The following is a 19,317-nucleotide window of genomic DNA, read 5'->3' on the forward strand; positions in this document are numbered from 1 at the left end:
GTGGCATTGAACAGGGAGAACGCCCTGGCTACCGGCAGCTAACACCCTCTTTCCTTATAAGGTGCTTTGCATGAACTACCCAACAGCTGCCGGATCTCAGTGACTTTCAGTCACTACCAGCCTGGGCTGGATTTGAACCAGCAAACTAGGAATGAGAGGCTCCGTCACCCGTTAACCATCCCCTGAGCTATCTGGAAGCCTGGGAGATGAGGGGTCATTGCAGCCATCCATGCCTGATGACTAGGAATAACAGTGCAGCACGCACTCCTCTATCCCGAGGCAGCAGGAGCTGAGTGGTGTCGCTAGCTGGCTGAGTGGGTTCATTACTGACACCCGCCCTACCCCGCTTGCCTGAGTCTTCCCCTGCATGGCTCTGATACAGAGGTTGGGAGGCTGGCTGGGATCCCCAGAGCCCCCCGAACCTGCTACTTCTAACCAGGTTTGGATTGAGGCTGTAACCACATCGTTACGCAATGTCTGTGTCAAGCCAAATCGCATTGTCTTGTACAGTGCATCTTCCTTTGTGCTTCAGAGCATTTGCGCACGACTCAGAGTGAACATCCGGGGGCTGGGAAGGGAAGGGCTGGGGAGCTGGGGGTAGAAGGGCCCTGTGAAATGCCATTGCTAATCTTGAGGGCTGATCAAAGCAGCAGTGCTCACTGTTTGCACTATGTTAATTTCACTATGAACATTGCCGTGGTGCCCACAATGGACCAGAGGCCAGACTGACGTAGGTATTTCTGCACCTAAAGATGCAGAGGCACATAACTCACTCAGGCACTTTTGTAAGTGCTGCTTGGTGCCTCTTTATCTCTTCAGGCATCTAAACCTGGCCCTGGGCACTTTCTGAACCCAGTGAAGCACAGAAGAACATCAGCCCAAGGAGTTTGCAGTCTAAAGAGACAAGGGTGTGAGGGGAGAGGGACACTACATACAAGTGATCAGGAGGGTGATCGGTGTGTGCCACGTCCGTTCCCTTTTCTGCAGCTGCCTCCACCTACGTCCTGCCAGTGCCCAGTGTCGTCTTTAATGGTTTCCCCGACCCCATTTCCTTCCAACAGCCCCTGTTTCCCACCCTCTCCCCTCTGCTCACTGAGTTACACCTACCGCCGTGTTATCGGTGCACTGGTAGGTCTAAGGCCAGAAGGGACAATGCCAGTCCCCTCCCCTCTCCCCTATACCAGCTGGCTGGTTCCTGTCTCAAGCCCAGTAACCTGTGGCTGAACTGACGTGTTCCTTTTTAATATGGTTGCAAATACTCATGTGCTTCCTGTGGTAAAGTGTCCTGTGTCTCACAACGTTATTTAAACTGGACCAGCGCATCTGAGCTGCTTGCCTGGGAACTGGTTGAGCCCAGCAGGTGCGTTTTTCCAGAGGGCTTTTATGTCTGGACAGAGAGTGGCTGTGGGGGAGTCAACCCTTGCTGGTGAGAACCTGCCATAGAAGGATCATTTCCCACCCCTGACCTGCTACCACCACCATTAAAATGCACCCACCTCGGGGGTTGAACCCAGCAGCCATACTTCATCAACGTCCCAGAGCAGACCTATGGAAATCCGCCTTTAAAGATGGTGCAGTGGGTGATGAGACGAATCCTGGTGTGTACTGAACTTTTGTAGAGCTGGTGGGAGCCAGGGGGGCGCAGCCTGGTACGTGGCAGATTTAAAATATTAAAAAATTAAATGGAAGGATACGTAAGTGAGCTCAATAATTAGTTGTTGTTGTTTGTTTGCAGACATAGAAGAATATTCCCAGGAAGAAATATGCAAGGTAGGAGACAGTGTCCTGATTTCTGTTTGTGACCTTGGTCTGTCTGTGTTATGGAACCACGGTCCGAGCTCCCTAGTTAAGGTCCTAACCAGCGTATCTCTATGGGCGGTAGAAAAGGGTCCAGGATGGGGTGGGAGAACAAAGGCAGTCCCCGTGCTGCCGTTTCTAGCTCGAGGGAACGGTGCTCCTTGAGTGACTGAACTTAGTTGGGCAAGGAGTGCAGTGTAAATCCGACCCTCTGGTCAGTGGTTTGCAGTACTGTACTGCGAAGCTTGCTCTTCGTCTGCGAGGCTGCCTGCAACACCGCAGATCCTGGAAGGAAAGACTCCCTGATGGCAGGATGAGGTCTCCTTGTTGCATAATCTTTATTAGTAGTAACAGTAACACTGAGGGGCAAAGACCTGGGCCCGTCATGCGAAGCACTGCATGGACATAGTGAGACAGTCCCTGCCCCAAAGTGTTCATGGTCTAAAAAGACACAACATTAAATGGGGAACTTCAGTACAACTGTGACCTCCCGTAGGCACACAAGGGCTTTGGCTCAGCTGGCAATTTGAATCCAAATCCCCTGAATGCCAGCTCGGTGCTTCCCTCCCAGACCATCTGTCCTGCCTAATCTTAAAGAGAGGGCCCTGACCTTGTAGGGATGGGGAGGTGTATTGGATCTCAGGTGACTTTGGAGACCTCTTAGTGAAGGCAAACAGCCTTCAGAACCCTGTTGGCCCTTAAGATAGTGGCATGTTCATGGCTAAGAAATCTGATTATCTGTTTCTTTTTTCCCCCCTCACAGGATCTTGTGGTTTTCCTGGACAAACTGGTGAGAAACCCCCTGTGACTTTCATTTTTCCTTTGCTAAGTGTACAGAGGAGCACAAATCCAAGTGGTGGGATTGCTTTGGGCCACAGCCAGAGATCCTGGGGAAAAGCATTATCAGATGTGTAACTTGTACACCCCCCCTCAACCCATTCTTCCTTGTGCAGCGTTACCCCAGACTGGCTGGGAACAGAAGTTGCCAAGAAGAGACAAGAAATGAGCTGGAAATGCCTCTAAAGCTTTCCCTTGTGTAATCTTGAATTAAAGGGGGGCGTGGGGGAAGAGAAGATGAAAGGCAGATCCCTGGTGACTCACTGAGCAGCTCAGAGTGGGTGGTTTGTTTAATTCTGCCTCTTGGCTGAGATCAAATCTAGTATTAGTTTAATATCTGATACATCCTCTGCTGGGAGATGTGCTTGCCTAAGAGATGAAGGCAGCGATTGCCATCTCGTCTCACAGCAATTAACCCGCATAATCGTTGCATTAGACTAGCTCAGCATAAGTTCTTGGGCTTTGCTTTTTACTAACCCCAGAAGTATATGGCTCCCTGGGCTGATGGAGAAGAGGGGAGGGTGTATGCATGTCCGAGGGGAAGGATGTTACGATCTTAGAGGACATGCAAAGACTTGCAGACTTGTGGTACGTTCCCCTCGGGTCACTGTCTGGGTCTGTCTGTGCTGGGAGCTTGAGCAGGCCGATGTGCTAGCTCTGTCCAAGCAAGTGCAGTAAGAGTAGCAGCGCAGCTGAGGATAGCATGGCTGGTGGGTTGGGCTAGCCAGCCGAGTGTGTACCCAGGGCTTCCGGGCCGGTTTGTATGCAGGCAGCTAGCCTGCACTGCTGCCCGTGCTATTCCCAGCTACGCTTCTCTTTGCAGCACGCTTGCTCGGGCAGAGCTAGTGCCTGGCTGCCCACTCAGGCTGGGAATTGTGTCCCCTGCTGCAGTGTAGACATCAGGGGCAGGTGATCCATGCAGGAGCTTGCACAACTCGAGACTGTAAGAGATTTGGCTTTGAGCAGGGGGTGGGACTAGATCACCTCCTGAGGTCTCTTCCAACCCTGATCTGTGATTCTCTGACCCGGCTGCTGGGCAGTCTGGGGAACCCCAGCTGTTCTGTGTCTCCTGGCTGTGTGAAGAAGTGTCTTGCTTTAAATGCATTCCTGCGCTAGCCTTTCACTGCTAGAGAATTGTGTTGATTTACTGAGATGAAGGTTGCAAATGAAACGTGTTTGGTCCCCGTGGAGTGCCTGGAATATTATACATATAAGAATAAAGAGTGTGTGTGTGGGGGGGAGGGGGGGTGTGGACTGTATCCTGGAAGGAAAAGATGCTGAGGAGGATGTCGGGATCCCAGTGGGATGTGGTGGCAGAAAGGGGCTAATGCAGTCCTTGGTGTATAAATGGGATTGGTGAGTAGGAGCAGGGAAATGATTTTATCTCTGGCTGCTGCCCTGGTGAGACTGACGCTAGAATACTGCAGCTAGTTCTGGTGAGCGCATTTTAAAAAGGATGTTGAAATATTGGCCATGATGCAGAGGAGAGCTACATAGAAACTGAATGGCTGGAGACTAGGCCTTCCAGTGAGAGGCTTAAAGAGCTGAATGGATTTAAAAAAAAATATAATATTGAGAGGTGACTTGAATACACGGTAAAGTACTTTCATGGGGAGAAAATACCAGGCTCTGAGGGCTCAGTTGTTTTATGTGTTTTTTTTGTTGTTTTTTTTTGCTTGGGGCAGCAAAAAAGCCAGAGCTGGCCCTGCCGCTAAGGAACAAGGAATGGACTGGACTCCTTCCATCTGGAGCTCCAGAAATGTAAGGGGGAGGAGAAACCCACTGTCAGTCTATCTTCAGCCCTCAAGCTCGCGTTCTCTCGCAGATGCCAAAAGTTGACGAAGGCCAAGAGGAGATGGTAGCTGAAAAGAGGGCTGGGGAAAGACCTCCTATGGGGCCTCTGCTGGGTTCTAATTGTTGTTGCTGATGTTTACATGAGTCAAGAGCCCAAAGGTCCCTGAACAAAGATCTGTGGTGTACAAATGAAAGGAAGCTGCAGTGCGACCCAGGGATTTGCTTGGCATGGGGGAAGGAGAAGGAAGAGCCTCGATCAATATGGTGCAGCTTGATCCAGGGCAGGGGAGATGGAGAGGCAGGTGGGGCCGGGAAGCAAACCTGGGTCTGTGTGTGAGAATTCTGGGCTGCTGAGCTTTGTCCTACTGAAATACCAGGTGCTTTGTGGCTTCCCTTAGTGAATGCAGGGTGGGTGGAGGATCCTATGCAGAAAGATGGCCCTGGAGGTGGAGGTCCCCAGCACAGGGACAGTGTAGGCAGGAGCAAGGCAGGTTTGGGGAAGATGGTGTGGCTTAGTGCATGGGGCACTGGACTGTGACTCAGGAGACCAAGGCTCTAATGCCAGGTCTGCCACTGAGCTGCTGGGAGACCTTGGCAAATCCCTTGCCGTTGCTTGTTTCCCAAAAGCATCCTGTCAGCTCCTGGGGGCAGGGATTCTAACTAGATAGGAACAGCCATCTGCACGGTGGGGCTATGCTTAATCTGCATAAACACAGCACCCCAGTGAGCCTCAACCCTGAGCTGGAGGGACCACTTCTCTGGCCAAGAGGTGAATGCGATCGCCCTGGTGGCCTATTCAGTCCCTGACCGTCTCTCTGAGTCTGCCGACAAAAGGGACCAACAGCAGCGATAGTTTGTGATGCAGACAGCAGCCTGCTTGGTGGGTCTGGGCTGAGAACCGCCAAACTCTTCTCACGCAGGCGTGCATTACACCATTATCCCTCTGTACAGACAGGGCAGTGGTACCTGCAAGGGATGCCTGTTTACTTAGATTGTAAAATCTTTGGGGGCGGGGACTGTCTTTCTGTTCTCTTTGTACAGCACCTGGCACAATGGGGTCCTGAACCATGCCTTGGGGCCCTTAAGCAGTACTGGAGGGTACTGTATACCCAATATATTTTACTGGGACCAGTGCTCTTCAGTATATTCATATGTGACCTGGAAATGGGTGAGCAGTGAGGTGGCAAAGTTTGTAGTTCATATAGAATTACTCAAGACAATTAAGTCCAAAGCAGACTGTGACATTTTAGAAAGGGATCTCACAAAACTGGGGGACTGGGCAACAAAACGGCGGATGAAATTTGATGCTGATAAAAATGCAAAGTAGTGCACATTGGAAAACGTAATCCTGCCTATACGTACAAGATGATGGGGTCTAAATTAGCTGTCACCACTTAAGAAAGAGTTCATGGAGGAGTCGTCGATAGTTCTCTGAAAACATCTGCTCGGTGCAGCAGCAGTCAAAAAAGTGAACAATGTTAGGAACCATTAGGAAAGGGATAGATAATAAGACAGTGTCATAATGCCACTACCTAAATCCATGGTACCCCCTGCACCTTGAATAGTGTGTGCAGTTTTGGTTGCCCCATCTCTAAAAAGATCTATTAGAATTGGAAAAGGTACAGCGAAGGGCAACAGAAATGACTAGGAGCACGGAACAGCTTCCATATATATTTATTGTTTGTTCCTTCCTGAAAAAGAGAATCTATTCTTTCTCCTAATCAGTCTGATTGATGGGAATGCTGCTTGTGTGCTTAGCTCCTACAGTCGGCTGCCCAAATCCCAGCAGCCTGGCCTGGAAATTCTCTGCCACATTAGCTGTGGCTGGAAATGCATTTAGCAGGTTTAATTAATTGTGCATTGTGTGTCTGGGGATCTCTTCAGTGCAATGCTGGTGCTTTTATTAAACTATGTTTTGACCGACTGTGATGGCTTGTGAAAGCACAGCTTTGAGCAGGTTGTGTGTGTGTGAAGGGATCAGGAGCCCTATAACAATGGCATGATTCAAGAAATGAAGGTGTCTGGTTGGGTCCATCTCCTACAGCAAATACAAGGTTGTTCCCTGTAGTAGAATTTCTAGGGTTTTTGTCGGTCTGTTATCTATCTAGAGAGAGCTTAGATTGCGTTAGGCGCTGTACATATACATAGATAGCCCGTCTCAAAGAGCTTACAGTCTAAATAAGATTTGCCAAGATTTCACAGCTGCTCAGTGACAGAGCCAGGAATAAAACTCAGGTCACCGGTATCCTATCCACTAGACCACGCTGCCTCTCTTAAATATCCTAAATGACAGAAGCCCCTGACCTTCCTTTAAAGACTCTTCCCTCATCCATCTTTGGGGGAGGGATAGCTCAGTGGTTTGAGCATTGGCCTGCTAAACCCAGAGTTGTGAGCTCAGTCCCTGAGGGGGCCGTTTAGGGAACTGGGGTAAAAATCTGTCTGGGGATCGGTCCTGCTTTGAACAGGGGGTTGGACTAGATGACCTTCTGAGGTCCCTTCCAACCTTGATATTCTATTCTGTGATCTTGAGGAGGGCAGGGAACTGACCTAAAAGGCCCATGGTGTTGCATGAATCAGCCACATACAATCTTTTATGTCACCCTCGTCGCTGGGGTCTCTTGACAGGTGGTACAATGGAGGGGCCTGTGTCACTCACCTACCAACGATTGCTTCCTGCTCTTACTATTTACCCCCTGAGTGTCCGAGTTGCCCTGCCCCTGTCATGAGTGCTCCCGTGACCCAGTGATATCCACCCGCCCCTCCGTCTTCCTTCGTAACTCAGCCCTTCTGGCCTGCTGTTCGCCTCAGAGTCTCTTCACCCAGCTCCATTTGTTTGGCTCCTTTCTGGGGTCTGGCTTTCCTGGACTGAATGCAGGGTTCTAATTGCTGTGGCCCCAGGACTGTTGCTCAACTTCCCAGGAAATTACTCACTCACGCTGCCTCAGTTTCCCCAGACTGTGGATGACTGCCAAGGGTGTTAGGAGGGTTAACATTTGCTCCTGTGACTTGCAGATTGGCTGGCTGCAATGTGCTATGCCTGGAAAGGTGAGCCCTGCAAGGAAAGCTTCCACTGGTCCAGGGTGTGGCAGCTTGCCTGGTGATTAGAGTGGGGCTTCAGCTCCCCTGTGCTCCAGTCACGCTGTTGGCTTTCCCCCAGGGAAGCTCAGGGTATCATGGTCTGAGCTTTACAGCTCTCTGGGTTCCATACAGCCTCCCCAGGTGACCACCTCTCTCTATGGGTAGGACCTTGTGTAGCTGTAGCACCTTCCAGGACTGCTAGAGGGGCCCTCCACTCATGAGATCGGGGGGCAATGCTTGCCTGGCGGCTGGCCCACTGCTCTAAGGGACTTCTTACCTCTAAGACATCAGAGCGACCTCATTGCTTGTTGGAGAAGATTTGAGACCTAGCTAAGCCCAAGACCAGAAATCATCTCTCAACTTCGACATAGTAGGTCAACTCTGTGACCTAGGGGTAAACTTTGTCATCTAGCAGGACCTTCAGTTCCTATATGGAAATTTGGCTCCTGCTGTTCCTTAGTTTTGTTAGTATCTGTGATGATCCATTTGATGCATTTGTCCAGGGCAGGGAATATGGACAGGGTGAAAGAAAAATAATTAGGAAGATAAGATGGAGGAATTGAGTTTGTCATATAATTGATGCAGAGACTCAACTGCGGCACAAAGGTTCGTGGGCTGATAACTCAGATCTTACATTTCAGCCCTTCTCTGACCTTGCCGTAGTCTGCAAGAAATCCAGTTAACATTTCCTTTCAGTAGCAGCTGTGAATAAACCATCCTGAAAAGCTTTTAAAAGTGAAATGTCACAAGGAGCCAGCTTCCCCGTCCTAGCCTTGATAAGCCCATTGTGGTAGGCCCTGCCGCTCTCCGCGGGGTTGGTGTGTTCTCAGCGTGGGGCGTCTTTTCTTGGTGGGTAGCTGCCCTGGGCTTGGACCGATCAACATCATTCCATGTGGCGCCTTACAGAAGGGATTGCGTTGAGTACGGTATGGCGTTTGGGGACAGCTAGTTCCCCGTGACAAGCTGACTCCAGGAAGAGATGGACGAGTCTCCAAATGAGGGAACACTCTCCATATTTGGAGTGGCAGATATTTCCAGCTGCTGATTGTGTGCCCGTGTGCTGTTGAGTGCAGCGGAGCTAGGATTGCTGAGCCAGGAACCTTCACCGCGCTGCAGGTTGCACTGTCATTAGCACCTGTACGTAGTTCTACTCTTGCTTTGGCCGGGCGTGTACAAGACTGTGCGTGGAGCAGGGCTGTGGAGAATCAAGCCTATCCAGTTTGGGGTCTCTGAGAAGGCTATAGAGTGTTCCCAGGGGACTGCAGTGAGAGATGCCCCAGCCTATTCCATTGGGCCCTCTTCCATTCAAAGGCTGGGAGGCTGGAATGTTAGGGTCTGCCCAGGTTCTTAGGGATGGCCTTTTCGCACTGTGGTCCACGTGTCCGCTGTTATCAACTGCTCAGCTGTTAATTTCACAATTCCCAACCACTGCCAAGCCAATTTCAGAGACTTGGGCTGAGTCCAAGACCACTGCTCATGTCCACTTCATTATTCTAATGCTGGCGAGAATCCAAGGTTCGTTACAGACTTGGATGCTCCCTGATTCAACTCATTTGACCTGAGCAAGGTATCGCTAATTGTTAAAAGCGGATCTTGCTCTACTCTTTTCTAACCCCATAGAGCTGGGGGGCTGCATCTGGGATGTTTCTCTTTCCTGTGTGTACCCAGCTGGGTTACTGGGCTCACTCGCAGTTTGTGGTAGGGTTGTAGGTCGTGACTGGGCTGCATATGCTGTTGGTTTGTTATGGTAGGGTTGCATCTGGGAGCTGGTTGATGCGCGCTGGTGGCTCGGTGTTGCAGGATTACTGTTGCAGTTCACCAGTAATCTGCACCTGGTTACTCCTGGGGGAATTGGTGCCAATTTTTTTTTCAAAATAACACATTATCACACCAGTTTCAATTTTGTTTTCAATATCAGGGTTAGAAGGGACCTCAGGAGGTATCTAGTCCAACCCCCTGCTCAAAGCAGGACAAACCCCAACTAAATCATCCCAGCAAGGGCTTTGTCAAGCCTGACCTTAAAAAACCTCTAAGGAAGGAGATTCCACCACCTCCCTAGGGAACCCATTCCAGAGCTTCACCACCCTTCTAGTGAAATAGTGTTTCCTAATATCTAACCTAGACCTACACCACTGCCACTTGAGACCATTGCTTCTTATTCTGTCATCTGCCTTAGGCCCTCTGTGCCTCAGTTTCCCCTCTGTACTAATGGCTTCACCCTGCCTCACGGGGGGTGGTTCTGAGGATAAACACATAGAAAATCGTGAGGTGCTCAGGTACAATGGAAGTCGGGGCCATGTAAGTACCTCAGACTAGCAGAGATGAGGTGGGCAGAACAGTGGCCTGGGTTCATTTTGGTATACAGTCCCCACTGACACCTGTTTCAAAGTGGTCCAATGACTAATGCACAGGGTTCTCTTCCCACCTCTGCCACTGATTGACCATGTGACCTTGGGTGAGTCACTTTCCCCCTCTCCCTGCCTCAGTTTCCCATTTGGGGATAATGGTACCTGCATTTGTAAGTGCTGTGAGAGCACCAGTGAAACTCAAAGTAGTCGTATTTGTGAAATCCAGATGTGTCACCCTGTCCCTGCAAGGGGGCTCAGCTCCCCAGGGGTGTTCTGTGCCATCTGAAGAAACTCGGTACTGCAGCACAGCTGGACGTGCAAGGGAGGAGAGAGATTCTGGCCGGGCCCAGCCTCTATTAGGACACACAAATAAATAACATCTGAACAGGGAACGCCGTGGATCGAGCTGTATCTTGTTGAAACAGACGGTGCTTCAAAACTGGCAGTGCTCCTTTCAGGGTAATGCAGGGCCTGGCCAATGGAAACTGGAACAAATTGCTTTCCTCTTCTCTGTCTTGCTGCTGTTTTGCAGTAGGTTTAGTGGCATCTCCTGGGAGCCGGGTCCCCTTTCCCTCTGACCTTCTGCCAGGGCTTTGTCTGGCAAGGCCATGCCACCCATGCCAAGTGACAGCAGCTGAGCCCTCGCTGGGAAGCCATTGTGTTAAGAGGTGGTGGCTAACAGCAGTGCTTAGCTCCCACGTAACACTGTCCACCTGCAGCTCTTCAAAGAGAGGCAAATATCGCTGTCCCCATTATACAGTGGGGGAAACTGAGGCACAGGGCAGGATGATTTAGTTGAGGTTGGTCCTGCTTTGAGCAGGGGATTGGACTAGATACCTCATGAGGTTGCGTCCAACCCTGATATTCTATGAAGCGAGTTGTCCAGACCAGTAGCAGAGCTGGGACTAGAACCCATAATATCCCGACTTATTCCAGTGCCCTGTCCTCAGTCTGTTCGGGATCTGCTCAGGCTAAGCTGTAATAAGCCCCTCTCCGACCCCAGTAAGAGTGCCCCTGTGCCCTTGTGAACGGCTTTAACTAAACTGCTTTAAATTCACACCTCTAGTTAGACTGTGAAATATAGACTGTATATAGACCAGGCCTGACTGAGCTAAGCTTAAGAGCAGTTTAAATGAGTCCAAGTGTGGTTACTCTAAGGGTTTGCCCTGCTTAAATTGATCACTTCTGCTGCTCCTAACTTTCTTGCCCTGCCTTGGAGTTGTACCCACTCGCCTACACGTAACTGACCCTGCTGCTTACAGCTCCGCTTCAACCGTGGCCGCCTGCTGGAAATGTAAGGGAGGCTAATCCCTGTAGGCCACGTGCCGAGAGACCCAAGGAATGCGCCAAGCAGGAGGCGGAAGGAGGCTGGAGTTCAAGCAGCCCCTGCGCTACCCCTCTCTCAGCCCCTTTGCAAGTTACATCACTAGAGGCTCCTCAGCGTCAGGAGGGCTAAGGGACTGAGAGCATCCGAGAGTCCAGCTGACACCACGTTCCATGTCCCCTTTGAATCCAGCCTTTGGCCTTAAACTTCCCAGCCAGCGGGAGGCAGGAGAGCAACTGAGTCATCTGTAAGAGACCCAGCAAAACTCCAGCCAGCAGCTAATTGAATTGCACTTGAGAGCCCGCTTGTAGGTTGGCGGGAGGAAGCTTTGGTTCCTGTGTCGGCCCCCGGCAGGGCATTGTGAATGGAAATTTGTCCTGGGCGATCAGACTGGTACGCTGGCTCGCGTGCCCAGGGGTTCGCGAGGTCACTAGTAGACTGGTTTTCATTTGGGGTGGGCTACCCAGCCTGCTGGATTAGGAGCCCAGTGCAAGCAAAGAACTCCCTGCTAGCAACGCTTGCCGTGGGGCCAGAGGACGAAGCAGAGCTCTCTAGCTTTGTGGCTCAACTGGAGCCAGGCTCTCAGGGTTTGTGCAGCTAGTCCGTCCCCGTCCCAGAGGCTGGGCTGTGGAAATGCACCTCCCCTGGCTGTCTCTTTCCCCATCCTCCCAGGGCTGGGGAACAATGACCATTGGCCTGTTCTGCAGGCCCTGGACAGACCCCTGAACTGGCGCAGAGCCCTCTGAACGTGTGGGGGAAGCAGAGGTAGAGGAGAAAGACGGTGCCACATTGGCAAACTCAGCCGCAGTCCTCTCTCGCTCTGGCTGGTGGAGAGCTTCCCAATGTCTCCTTCTCCCAAAGCCCCTTCATGCCTCCTGGTAAGTGGTAGGTCACCCTCCTGTGTTCCTAGCCAGAGTAACGTGAGTTCTTCTGCCCCGGAAACCCCATTCGCTCCCCCGAAGCACTAACCCATTGACACACTTGTTTCCCGTACTCCCCTAGGGCATTTCCCAGGCAGTGTTCATCGGCCATGACTGGGGCGGAGCTGTGGTGTGGAACATGTCCCTCTTTTACCCAGAGCGAGTGAGGTAAGTCACCATCGGATGGCTCCCCTATCATTTAATCTCCAAACTCCTTCACGGTGGAGTTCTAGTGAAGGCGCTCCATGTGCTCGAAGCTCAGAGCGAGTACCTGAAAAGGTCCATATCTCACTTCTCTCTGGAGCTTCCCCGTGGGTGACTTCCTGTCCCATATAAATGCCCCTGTGTGCGCTCACAGCTCAATGCCAGTGTGTGAATTCAGAGTCTGCCGTTTAAATCAGAGTGTATCATTCTTGGTTGTAAACTGGGTCTTTTGGTTTCTCCCTCTCTGATTCCTGCTGCTGGTGTCTTAGGGCAGTGGCTGGACTGAACACGCCCTTCAGACCTGCGAACCCCAATGTGGATGTCATGGAGATGATCAAATCCCGTCCTGTGTTTGATTATCAGCTTTATTTCCAGGAGCCGGTGAGTACGAGCCAAAGATGTTCTATTCCCAGTGCACCGGGTACGTGTGCTCCATGGGTTCTGTTCCGCCTGCCAGTTCCATGATGTAAGGCACCAACAGAGAACTTCACCTGAGGAAATATAAAAGATGGCTCTGGCTAGAGGGCCAGATTCGGAGCTGCTGTAAATCCATATAACTGGATTGACTTCAGTCTAGCTCTGATGGCTTCCACCAGTCGAAGATCTAGCCCCATAGAGCCATAAATGGAGTTGAGTGGAAAGGGAGAGCTCGTAAGGTAGTAAAACAGCTGGAGAGGAGAAAGTTTGCCTGACAGAGATGGTTCCATTGGTAATGCTCTGTCTCCACCCTTGGTCATATGCACCACTGATGATGCAGTGTGTACCAGTGGGTGCGCTCTGTCCATCAGATGAGATGTTAAACTGAGACTGATTCTGTCTGTATTGGTATCTGCCCAGGCAGGGGATTAAAGATCCCCGACCACAATTCCAAAAGAGTTAAGGGACAATCGCAGACTCCTGGGCACTGCTCCTCCCTTCTTACCACCTTTGGAGATCTCAACCTCAGTGGAAACCAGTTCCAAGGTCCAAGTGTCTAGAAAGGGTCATGGAATCGAGGAAGCTCACGTTTCATGTGCGGTGCCCCCAGGGCAATGGGTTAGTTCCAGGGCAGCCCGGTATCCCTCTGCAAGACATGCCGACAGCTGCATGGCTGCGGAACCCATCACAGCTGGCAGATGTCTGCCTGGACTAAAACTCCTTCCAAATGGGCTCTTCCCAGAGAAGGCTGGAGCGGATCGAGATGAAGAGGAGCCCTAATACGTGTCTGGTGCTAGAGCCTGCTGGGAACGTCTGTGGTGTTAAAACCAGGCATGTGGAGTAATTACAGCGAGTGTGGAGTGATTGCAGTGGATTGGTGCTGGCAGGTGGCTCTCGTTAGCTAGCCCCAGGTACGAGAGGGATTGGTGTGTCTCTTGGGGGCTGTGGGAATGAAGGGCTGAGGGCAGAAGAGGTCCTGCAAGGACAGTCAAGGAGCAAGTACATTTGGGGGAGAACTCGGGTTGAGTTCCAAGCCCCGGGGAGGGGAAAAGGGCAGAGTACAAGCGGTTTGGTTTTACTCTGGGCATGTCTACACTAGAAGCTCTACATTGGTGCAGCTGCACCGACGCAGCACAACTGGCAGAGACGCCGTATGCCAAGGGGAGAGCGTCCCCCGCTGACAGAGCGCCAGTGTGGAGAGCGCTTCTATCTCTGTAACTTGGGTCACTTTTTCCCCACCCGTGAGCGCCGTAAGTTAGATCGACTTCAGCGGTCATGTAGCATAGAATCATAGAATATCAGGGTTAGAAGGGACCTCAGGAGGTATCTAGTCAGACTCCCTGCTTAAAGTAGGACCAGTCCCCAATGAAATCATCCCAGCCAGGGCTTTGTCAAGCCTGACCTTCCTTGTGCTGAGTGACACATCCGCACCTCAGCGACTCACAGGGAGGCTGCTGAGGCCACATCAGAGCCCCTGGCTCGGCAGCAACTGTGGAACCTCCTGTCGCTTCCTTATATCCCCTGGGGTACCCTGTGTGTCCTGAAAAGATCCCCCCAGTTTTTTCCACAGTCTCATCACCCTTGTTGAGGAGAAGAAACGGACAGGACCGGGGCCCGTTCCTGGCGAGGAATGTTGCATTCTGTTCCCACTGGGGCAGAACATCCTGCTTCCGTGTGGCTCTGTGACCCAACGGCTCATGGCTCAAGAGCAGAGAGTCGAGCTCACGTTTCTGTTGTGCGTTGCCCTCCAGGGCAATGGGTTAGTACCTGCAGGGCAGCCTGGAATCCCTCTGAGAGACACGCCCACGAAGCCGCATGGCTGCGGAACCCGCCACAGCTGACAGATGTCTGCCTGGACAAAACCCCTTCCAAATGGGCTCTTCCCAGAGAGGGCTGGAGCAGATCGAGATGAAGAGGAGCCCTAATACGTGTCAGGTGCTAAGAGCCTGCTGGAAGTCTCTGGCATAAAGCCAGGCATGCGGAAGTAATTACACTGCGGGTGTGGAGTGATTGCAGCGGATATTTGGTGCTGGGCAGGTGGCTCTCGTTAGCTAGCCCCGGGTACGAGAGGGATTGGTGTGTCTCTGTGGGAATGAAGGGATGAGGGCAGAAGAGGTCCTGCAAGGACAGTCAAGGAGCAGGTACGTTTCAGGGAGAACTCAGGTTGAGTTCCAAGCCCCGGGAGTGGGGAAAAGTGCAGAGTACAAACGGTTTGGTTTATTCTGAGCATGTCTACACTAGAAGCGCTACATTGGTGCAACTGCACCAACGCAGCATGTCTGGCGACGATGCCGTATGCCAATGGGAGAGTGGTCCCCCGCTGACAGAGCGCCAGCGTGGAGAGCGCTTTGGTCTCTGTAACTTGGGTCACTTTTTCCCCATCTCTGAGCGAGGTAAGTTAGTCATCGACTTACACGGTCGTGTAGACTTGCCCTCTGTCTGGAGCAGGGTGGGAACTCCACCTCCTCAGTCCCTGTTCTCTGTGCAAAATTAAATGGAGACAGCAGCCTCTCTCCACAGAGGGCAGGTGGCTAACAAACTTAACTCGATATTAATGACGACGTCGTGTGAACGGATACAGCGTTAAATCGGTATATCGGCCATTAAACCGATTTAAAGTCGCAGTGTAGACCTGGCCTTAGAGCATGTTAGAAATCCGATTAGCTGACTTGAACTGGTGGTGCATGGCGAGTTTTTCGGTGTGAATTCCGCTCTGGCCTCGCATATTCCCTTCGCACTTTGTCTTTTAAATGATAATTAGGCAGATGGCGCCTCGATGTGTTTTCAGCCAAGAGGCAGAGCTGGGCTTTGTTTGTCATGCTTGGCAGGCAGGTGAGGAGATAAAGAAAGAACAGAGGGACTTTCTGGTGCTTTCAAGATAGGCAGATGCTCCTGCCCAGTGAGCAAAGAGGCCTTGGCAGAGGGAATGAAAGGGGATATTCTGAGCTCTGCTGCATAGGGCCTTGAGGATGAGAATAAGGAATTGAAGGGATGGGATTTTAAGAGGGGCTAGACGCAGGCATAGTATTGATTCTCACAGCAGAGCGCGGTGGCTGGGTGGGGAGATTATAGTCCAAGCTTATTTTCCTGGAGGAGTGAGGAGCTATTGGAAAACTTTGGGGAAAGAAGGGGAGGCTTTGAATCCGAAGCGCAGTGATGGCAGGGTCTGGAAGTTCCTGTCTGGGGATGTGAATGACTTGCCATTAGTTTGGAGCTGCTTTGCTGACCAGAGGTTTTAAACTGGGTCTTTCCAGTGTGATGTTTACACAGAGCAGCAGCCAGGCTGCGTAGCCCCCCAGTTTGAAACCTCCAACTCTCTGGAATCCTATTAAACTCTGTGGGGTTGAGTTGTCTTTCTGAGCTAGGCAAATGAAGCCGTGTGCGATACATGGTGGGTGTTTCCTTCCGGTTGAGCCCCTGAGCTTCTCTTCACTTTGCCCGAATGGCCGAGACCACATTTGCAAGCGGAGTGTGGAAGCTGCATCCCGCTGTCTCTGCACCAGCAAATGGGACAACTGCACAGGCAGAGGGGTAACTAAGCACCTGGCCTGACCCCATACACGGACACAGACATGCTTTTTGGATCATACAAATAGAAGACCGTTCCCCAGGCAGGAGTTTGGAACAGCAGTGAACAGTATGGTCGTAAATACCCCAGGACAGCCGCATGGCGTAATGAAACAGCCTTTAACCACATGCCCAAACTAGCATTCTGTACCTGGCTCTAGGAGCCATGTCAGGCATCCTCTGGCTTTATAATTCAAGACAAACCTTCATCTTTAAAGCTCACCCCTCTGGCAGGGAACAGCCCCCAGAGCCAGCTAGCACGGTGGAATCTTTCTCTACGTGAAGGGTTTGCAAGTGTGTGCCGTTCTAGCCTGACAAATCCCAGGGTTGAGCGGAAATCACAGCTTTGCGTTAACCACCCATTTGTTAAACTCCATCAACACACTGTCTTCATCCGGAAGTTCAATCTCCATATCCAGCTGAAACCCATTTACGTTCTTGGCTCCTTTCTCCGCCCTTTCATATGGTGACGCCCAATTGGACAGGGTGCAGCAGATCCAGACGCAGCAGTATTTCTGTCGTCTGCTTTTTTAAATGGTGCAGGGGCGGGGGGGGAGCATCTGCTCAGCATCCTGCGGTGCAGAGCTGCAGTGGTCGGCTATGAAACCTGGACTGTTGTCTGCTTAGCAGAGCAATGGACGAATACCTTGGCTTAACAAGGGCAAGTGTTGTATAAGCTTCAGAGGATACAGCTTTGCTGAGGCACCTCAATTCCGGCCTGCATCGTCCCCTGTCCTTGCAGTGATGGCAGAACGATGCCCCTGCACTCCTCACAGCTCTGCCAACACAGCTCAATCCTGCACCCCGTATGAGCCTGGGCTCCCACACACGGTTGTCTGCTGATGCACCTCACTCCTGTCCTGCGGTGCTCCTGCTATTCCAGGTCAGGGTTCCCTGCATCTGGCTCTGCTCAGGCCCCTTGATCATGCCCCATGACTCCCCCTGCTAGGCCAGCCCTGCCTCTCGTCTCCCCACTCCCTGAAGCTTACCAGTGCCCCTGGGTGCAGTGTGGCCTATGGGAATGAGCACGGGCCTGGGAGTCGGGAAATCTGGAGAATTACTGATGTCTCAGGGGGGATTGTCTGAGTTTAGACTGGAATTTTTAAAAAAGCCCAGTGGGGAGTTAGGTGAGTAACTCTTTTGAAAATCCCAGCCTGGCTGCAGGTCTGAAGCTGTGACTCACTGTATGGAGAAGATGAGGGATCTGAGAGCCCTCTAGGGCAGCAGGCTTCCCCCTGGCTGAGGACTGAGGGGAGGACTCTACTTTTTCCACCTCAATGTGCAAGAGGTCAGTGGGTGGAGGGAGGTGAGGGCCAGTAGAAGCAGGGCAGGGTTGGGAGAAGCGGCAGGCAGGGGTGGCAGGATCATGAGACTGGCACTGAGATATGTTTAGGCGCTGCAGTAAGAAGCAGACTTATATCGCTACAGCATCCTACGTGAATTGCGTGGGAAGCTGGGACACTCGCTGGTTCCACTTCCTAAGGTCTCAGGCCAAAGAGTCTTTCTGCTTTTGAGGCACCCGGGGCCTCATGCCTGGATTATGCAGGGAATATGGATGAAAACCCAGCCAGAACCCCTGGGCTCCGTGCTGAGAGTGCATGAGACAGGCATCCTCCTTGGGTCTGATGGGAGCACGCAAGCCGCTTCCAAAGCCTCGCACACCAGGGCTGCCGTCCCTGCTGGCGCTGGCTTCAGCTCGGATTGGCTTGTGGAGCTTTCACGAGAATGATGAGAGGTAAGAGCCGGTGATTGCAGATGCAAGTACTAGTGCCTACAGTTTGCCCAGCTGTGCCCGCCGGGCCCACGGTTAGAAGTGGCAGTGGTTAGCTGGGCAGCTGCGAATTAGCTCCTTCAAGGAAGCGAATCTGCTTTTTCAACTCAAGCCTGAAATCAGACTTGCAAAGGCGGAATTAAAATTCTGCTAGCTCCAAAACTCCACTTTTCATTCAGCTCAAGAGGTTTTGGCTGCCCGTTAGCTAACGGCTCATTTGTACATAGTCTGAGGAGCTCGCAGCTCAGCTCAGGAGGGGGGAAAGCTGATCTTTGTGCTCCTCTGCTACCGAGCTGGCTGGGTGCATGGCCGTGCCCTCTCCCCCTGGCAGCAGGAGGGGAGTGGCATAGGAACCACTCTGCTGGCTCCATGCCACTAGCATGTCCCCCTGCTCTGGCCTGATCCACCCATGGCTGACTCTAGCGCCAGGATCTGCTACCAGCATGATGCAAAGGAGAATCACTGCACTGCAGGACCGGGGCCCGGAATGCTACGTCCCCTTTGCGGGTTAGACAGCATGAGCCTTGTCTCACGGAGCCCGAGTGTCATCCGCACTGGAGAATCCCTTGCGATCAGGGTTGGTCAATCAGGTTCAATGTCCCTCGTAGCAAACTGTCTTCTGGGGACACCTCTTGTGGTTTCTGACAGTAGGGAAGTGACTGTGTTCTGCGGTACTTGTTCTGCAGACTTCCGCAAACTCAGGGAGTTGGTAGGAAAGATCCCATGGGAAGCGAGTCTAAGGGGAAAAACAATAGAAGAGAGGTGGTAGTTTTTCAAAGAGATATTGTTAAGGGCACACAAGCAAAGTATCTCCCTGCATAGGAAAGATAGGAAGTCTGGCAAGAGACCACCCTGGCTTAACCAGGAGATCTTCAATGATCTAAAAATAAGAGTCCTACAAAAAGTGGAAACGAGGTCAAATTACAAAGGATAAATATAAATAACTAACACAAGTACATAGAGACAGTTAGAAAGGCCAAGGCACAAAACAAGATCAGACCAGCCAGAGACATAAAGGGAAAAAAAATCATTCGACAAATACATTAGAAGCAAGTGGAAGACCAAGGACAGGGTAGGTCTGTTACTCAATGAGGGGTGGGAAACAATAACAGAAAATGTGGAAATGGCAGAGGTGCTTAGGACTGTTTCTAATGTTTGCTCTGAATACTGTGTTGGTGCCTCAGTGTCCCCTAGGCAGTTCTTAAGTATCTTGGTGGTGGGATAAGGGTGTGTGATTGCTACAGAGGAAGGGGCCAGTGC

The 19,317-nt window shown here is 51.6% G+C and overlaps 1 protein-coding gene across 1 annotated transcript in view; it reads left to right on the plus strand.

Moving 5' to 3' along the window:
* LOC116837371 (bifunctional epoxide hydrolase 2-like) overlaps positions 1-19,317 on the plus strand; it is an 89,460-nt gene that overhangs the window by 52,807 nt on the left and 17,336 nt on the right. The window contains exons 9-12 of the mRNA XM_032801706.2: positions 1,736-1,770; positions 2,561-2,587; positions 12,181-12,266; positions 12,572-12,683. Of these exons, the coding sequence (XP_032657597.2) occupies positions 1,736-1,770; positions 2,561-2,587; positions 12,181-12,266; positions 12,572-12,683 (260 nt within the window). The remainder of the gene's footprint in view (positions 1-1,735; positions 1,771-2,560; positions 2,588-12,180; positions 12,267-12,571; positions 12,684-19,317) is intronic.

Source organism: Chelonoidis abingdonii, chromosome 3 (genome assembly GCF_003597395.2).
Source record: "Chelonoidis abingdonii isolate Lonesome George chromosome 3, CheloAbing_2.0, whole genome shotgun sequence".
NCBI lineage: Eukaryota > Metazoa > Chordata > Testudines > Testudinidae > Chelonoidis > Chelonoidis abingdonii.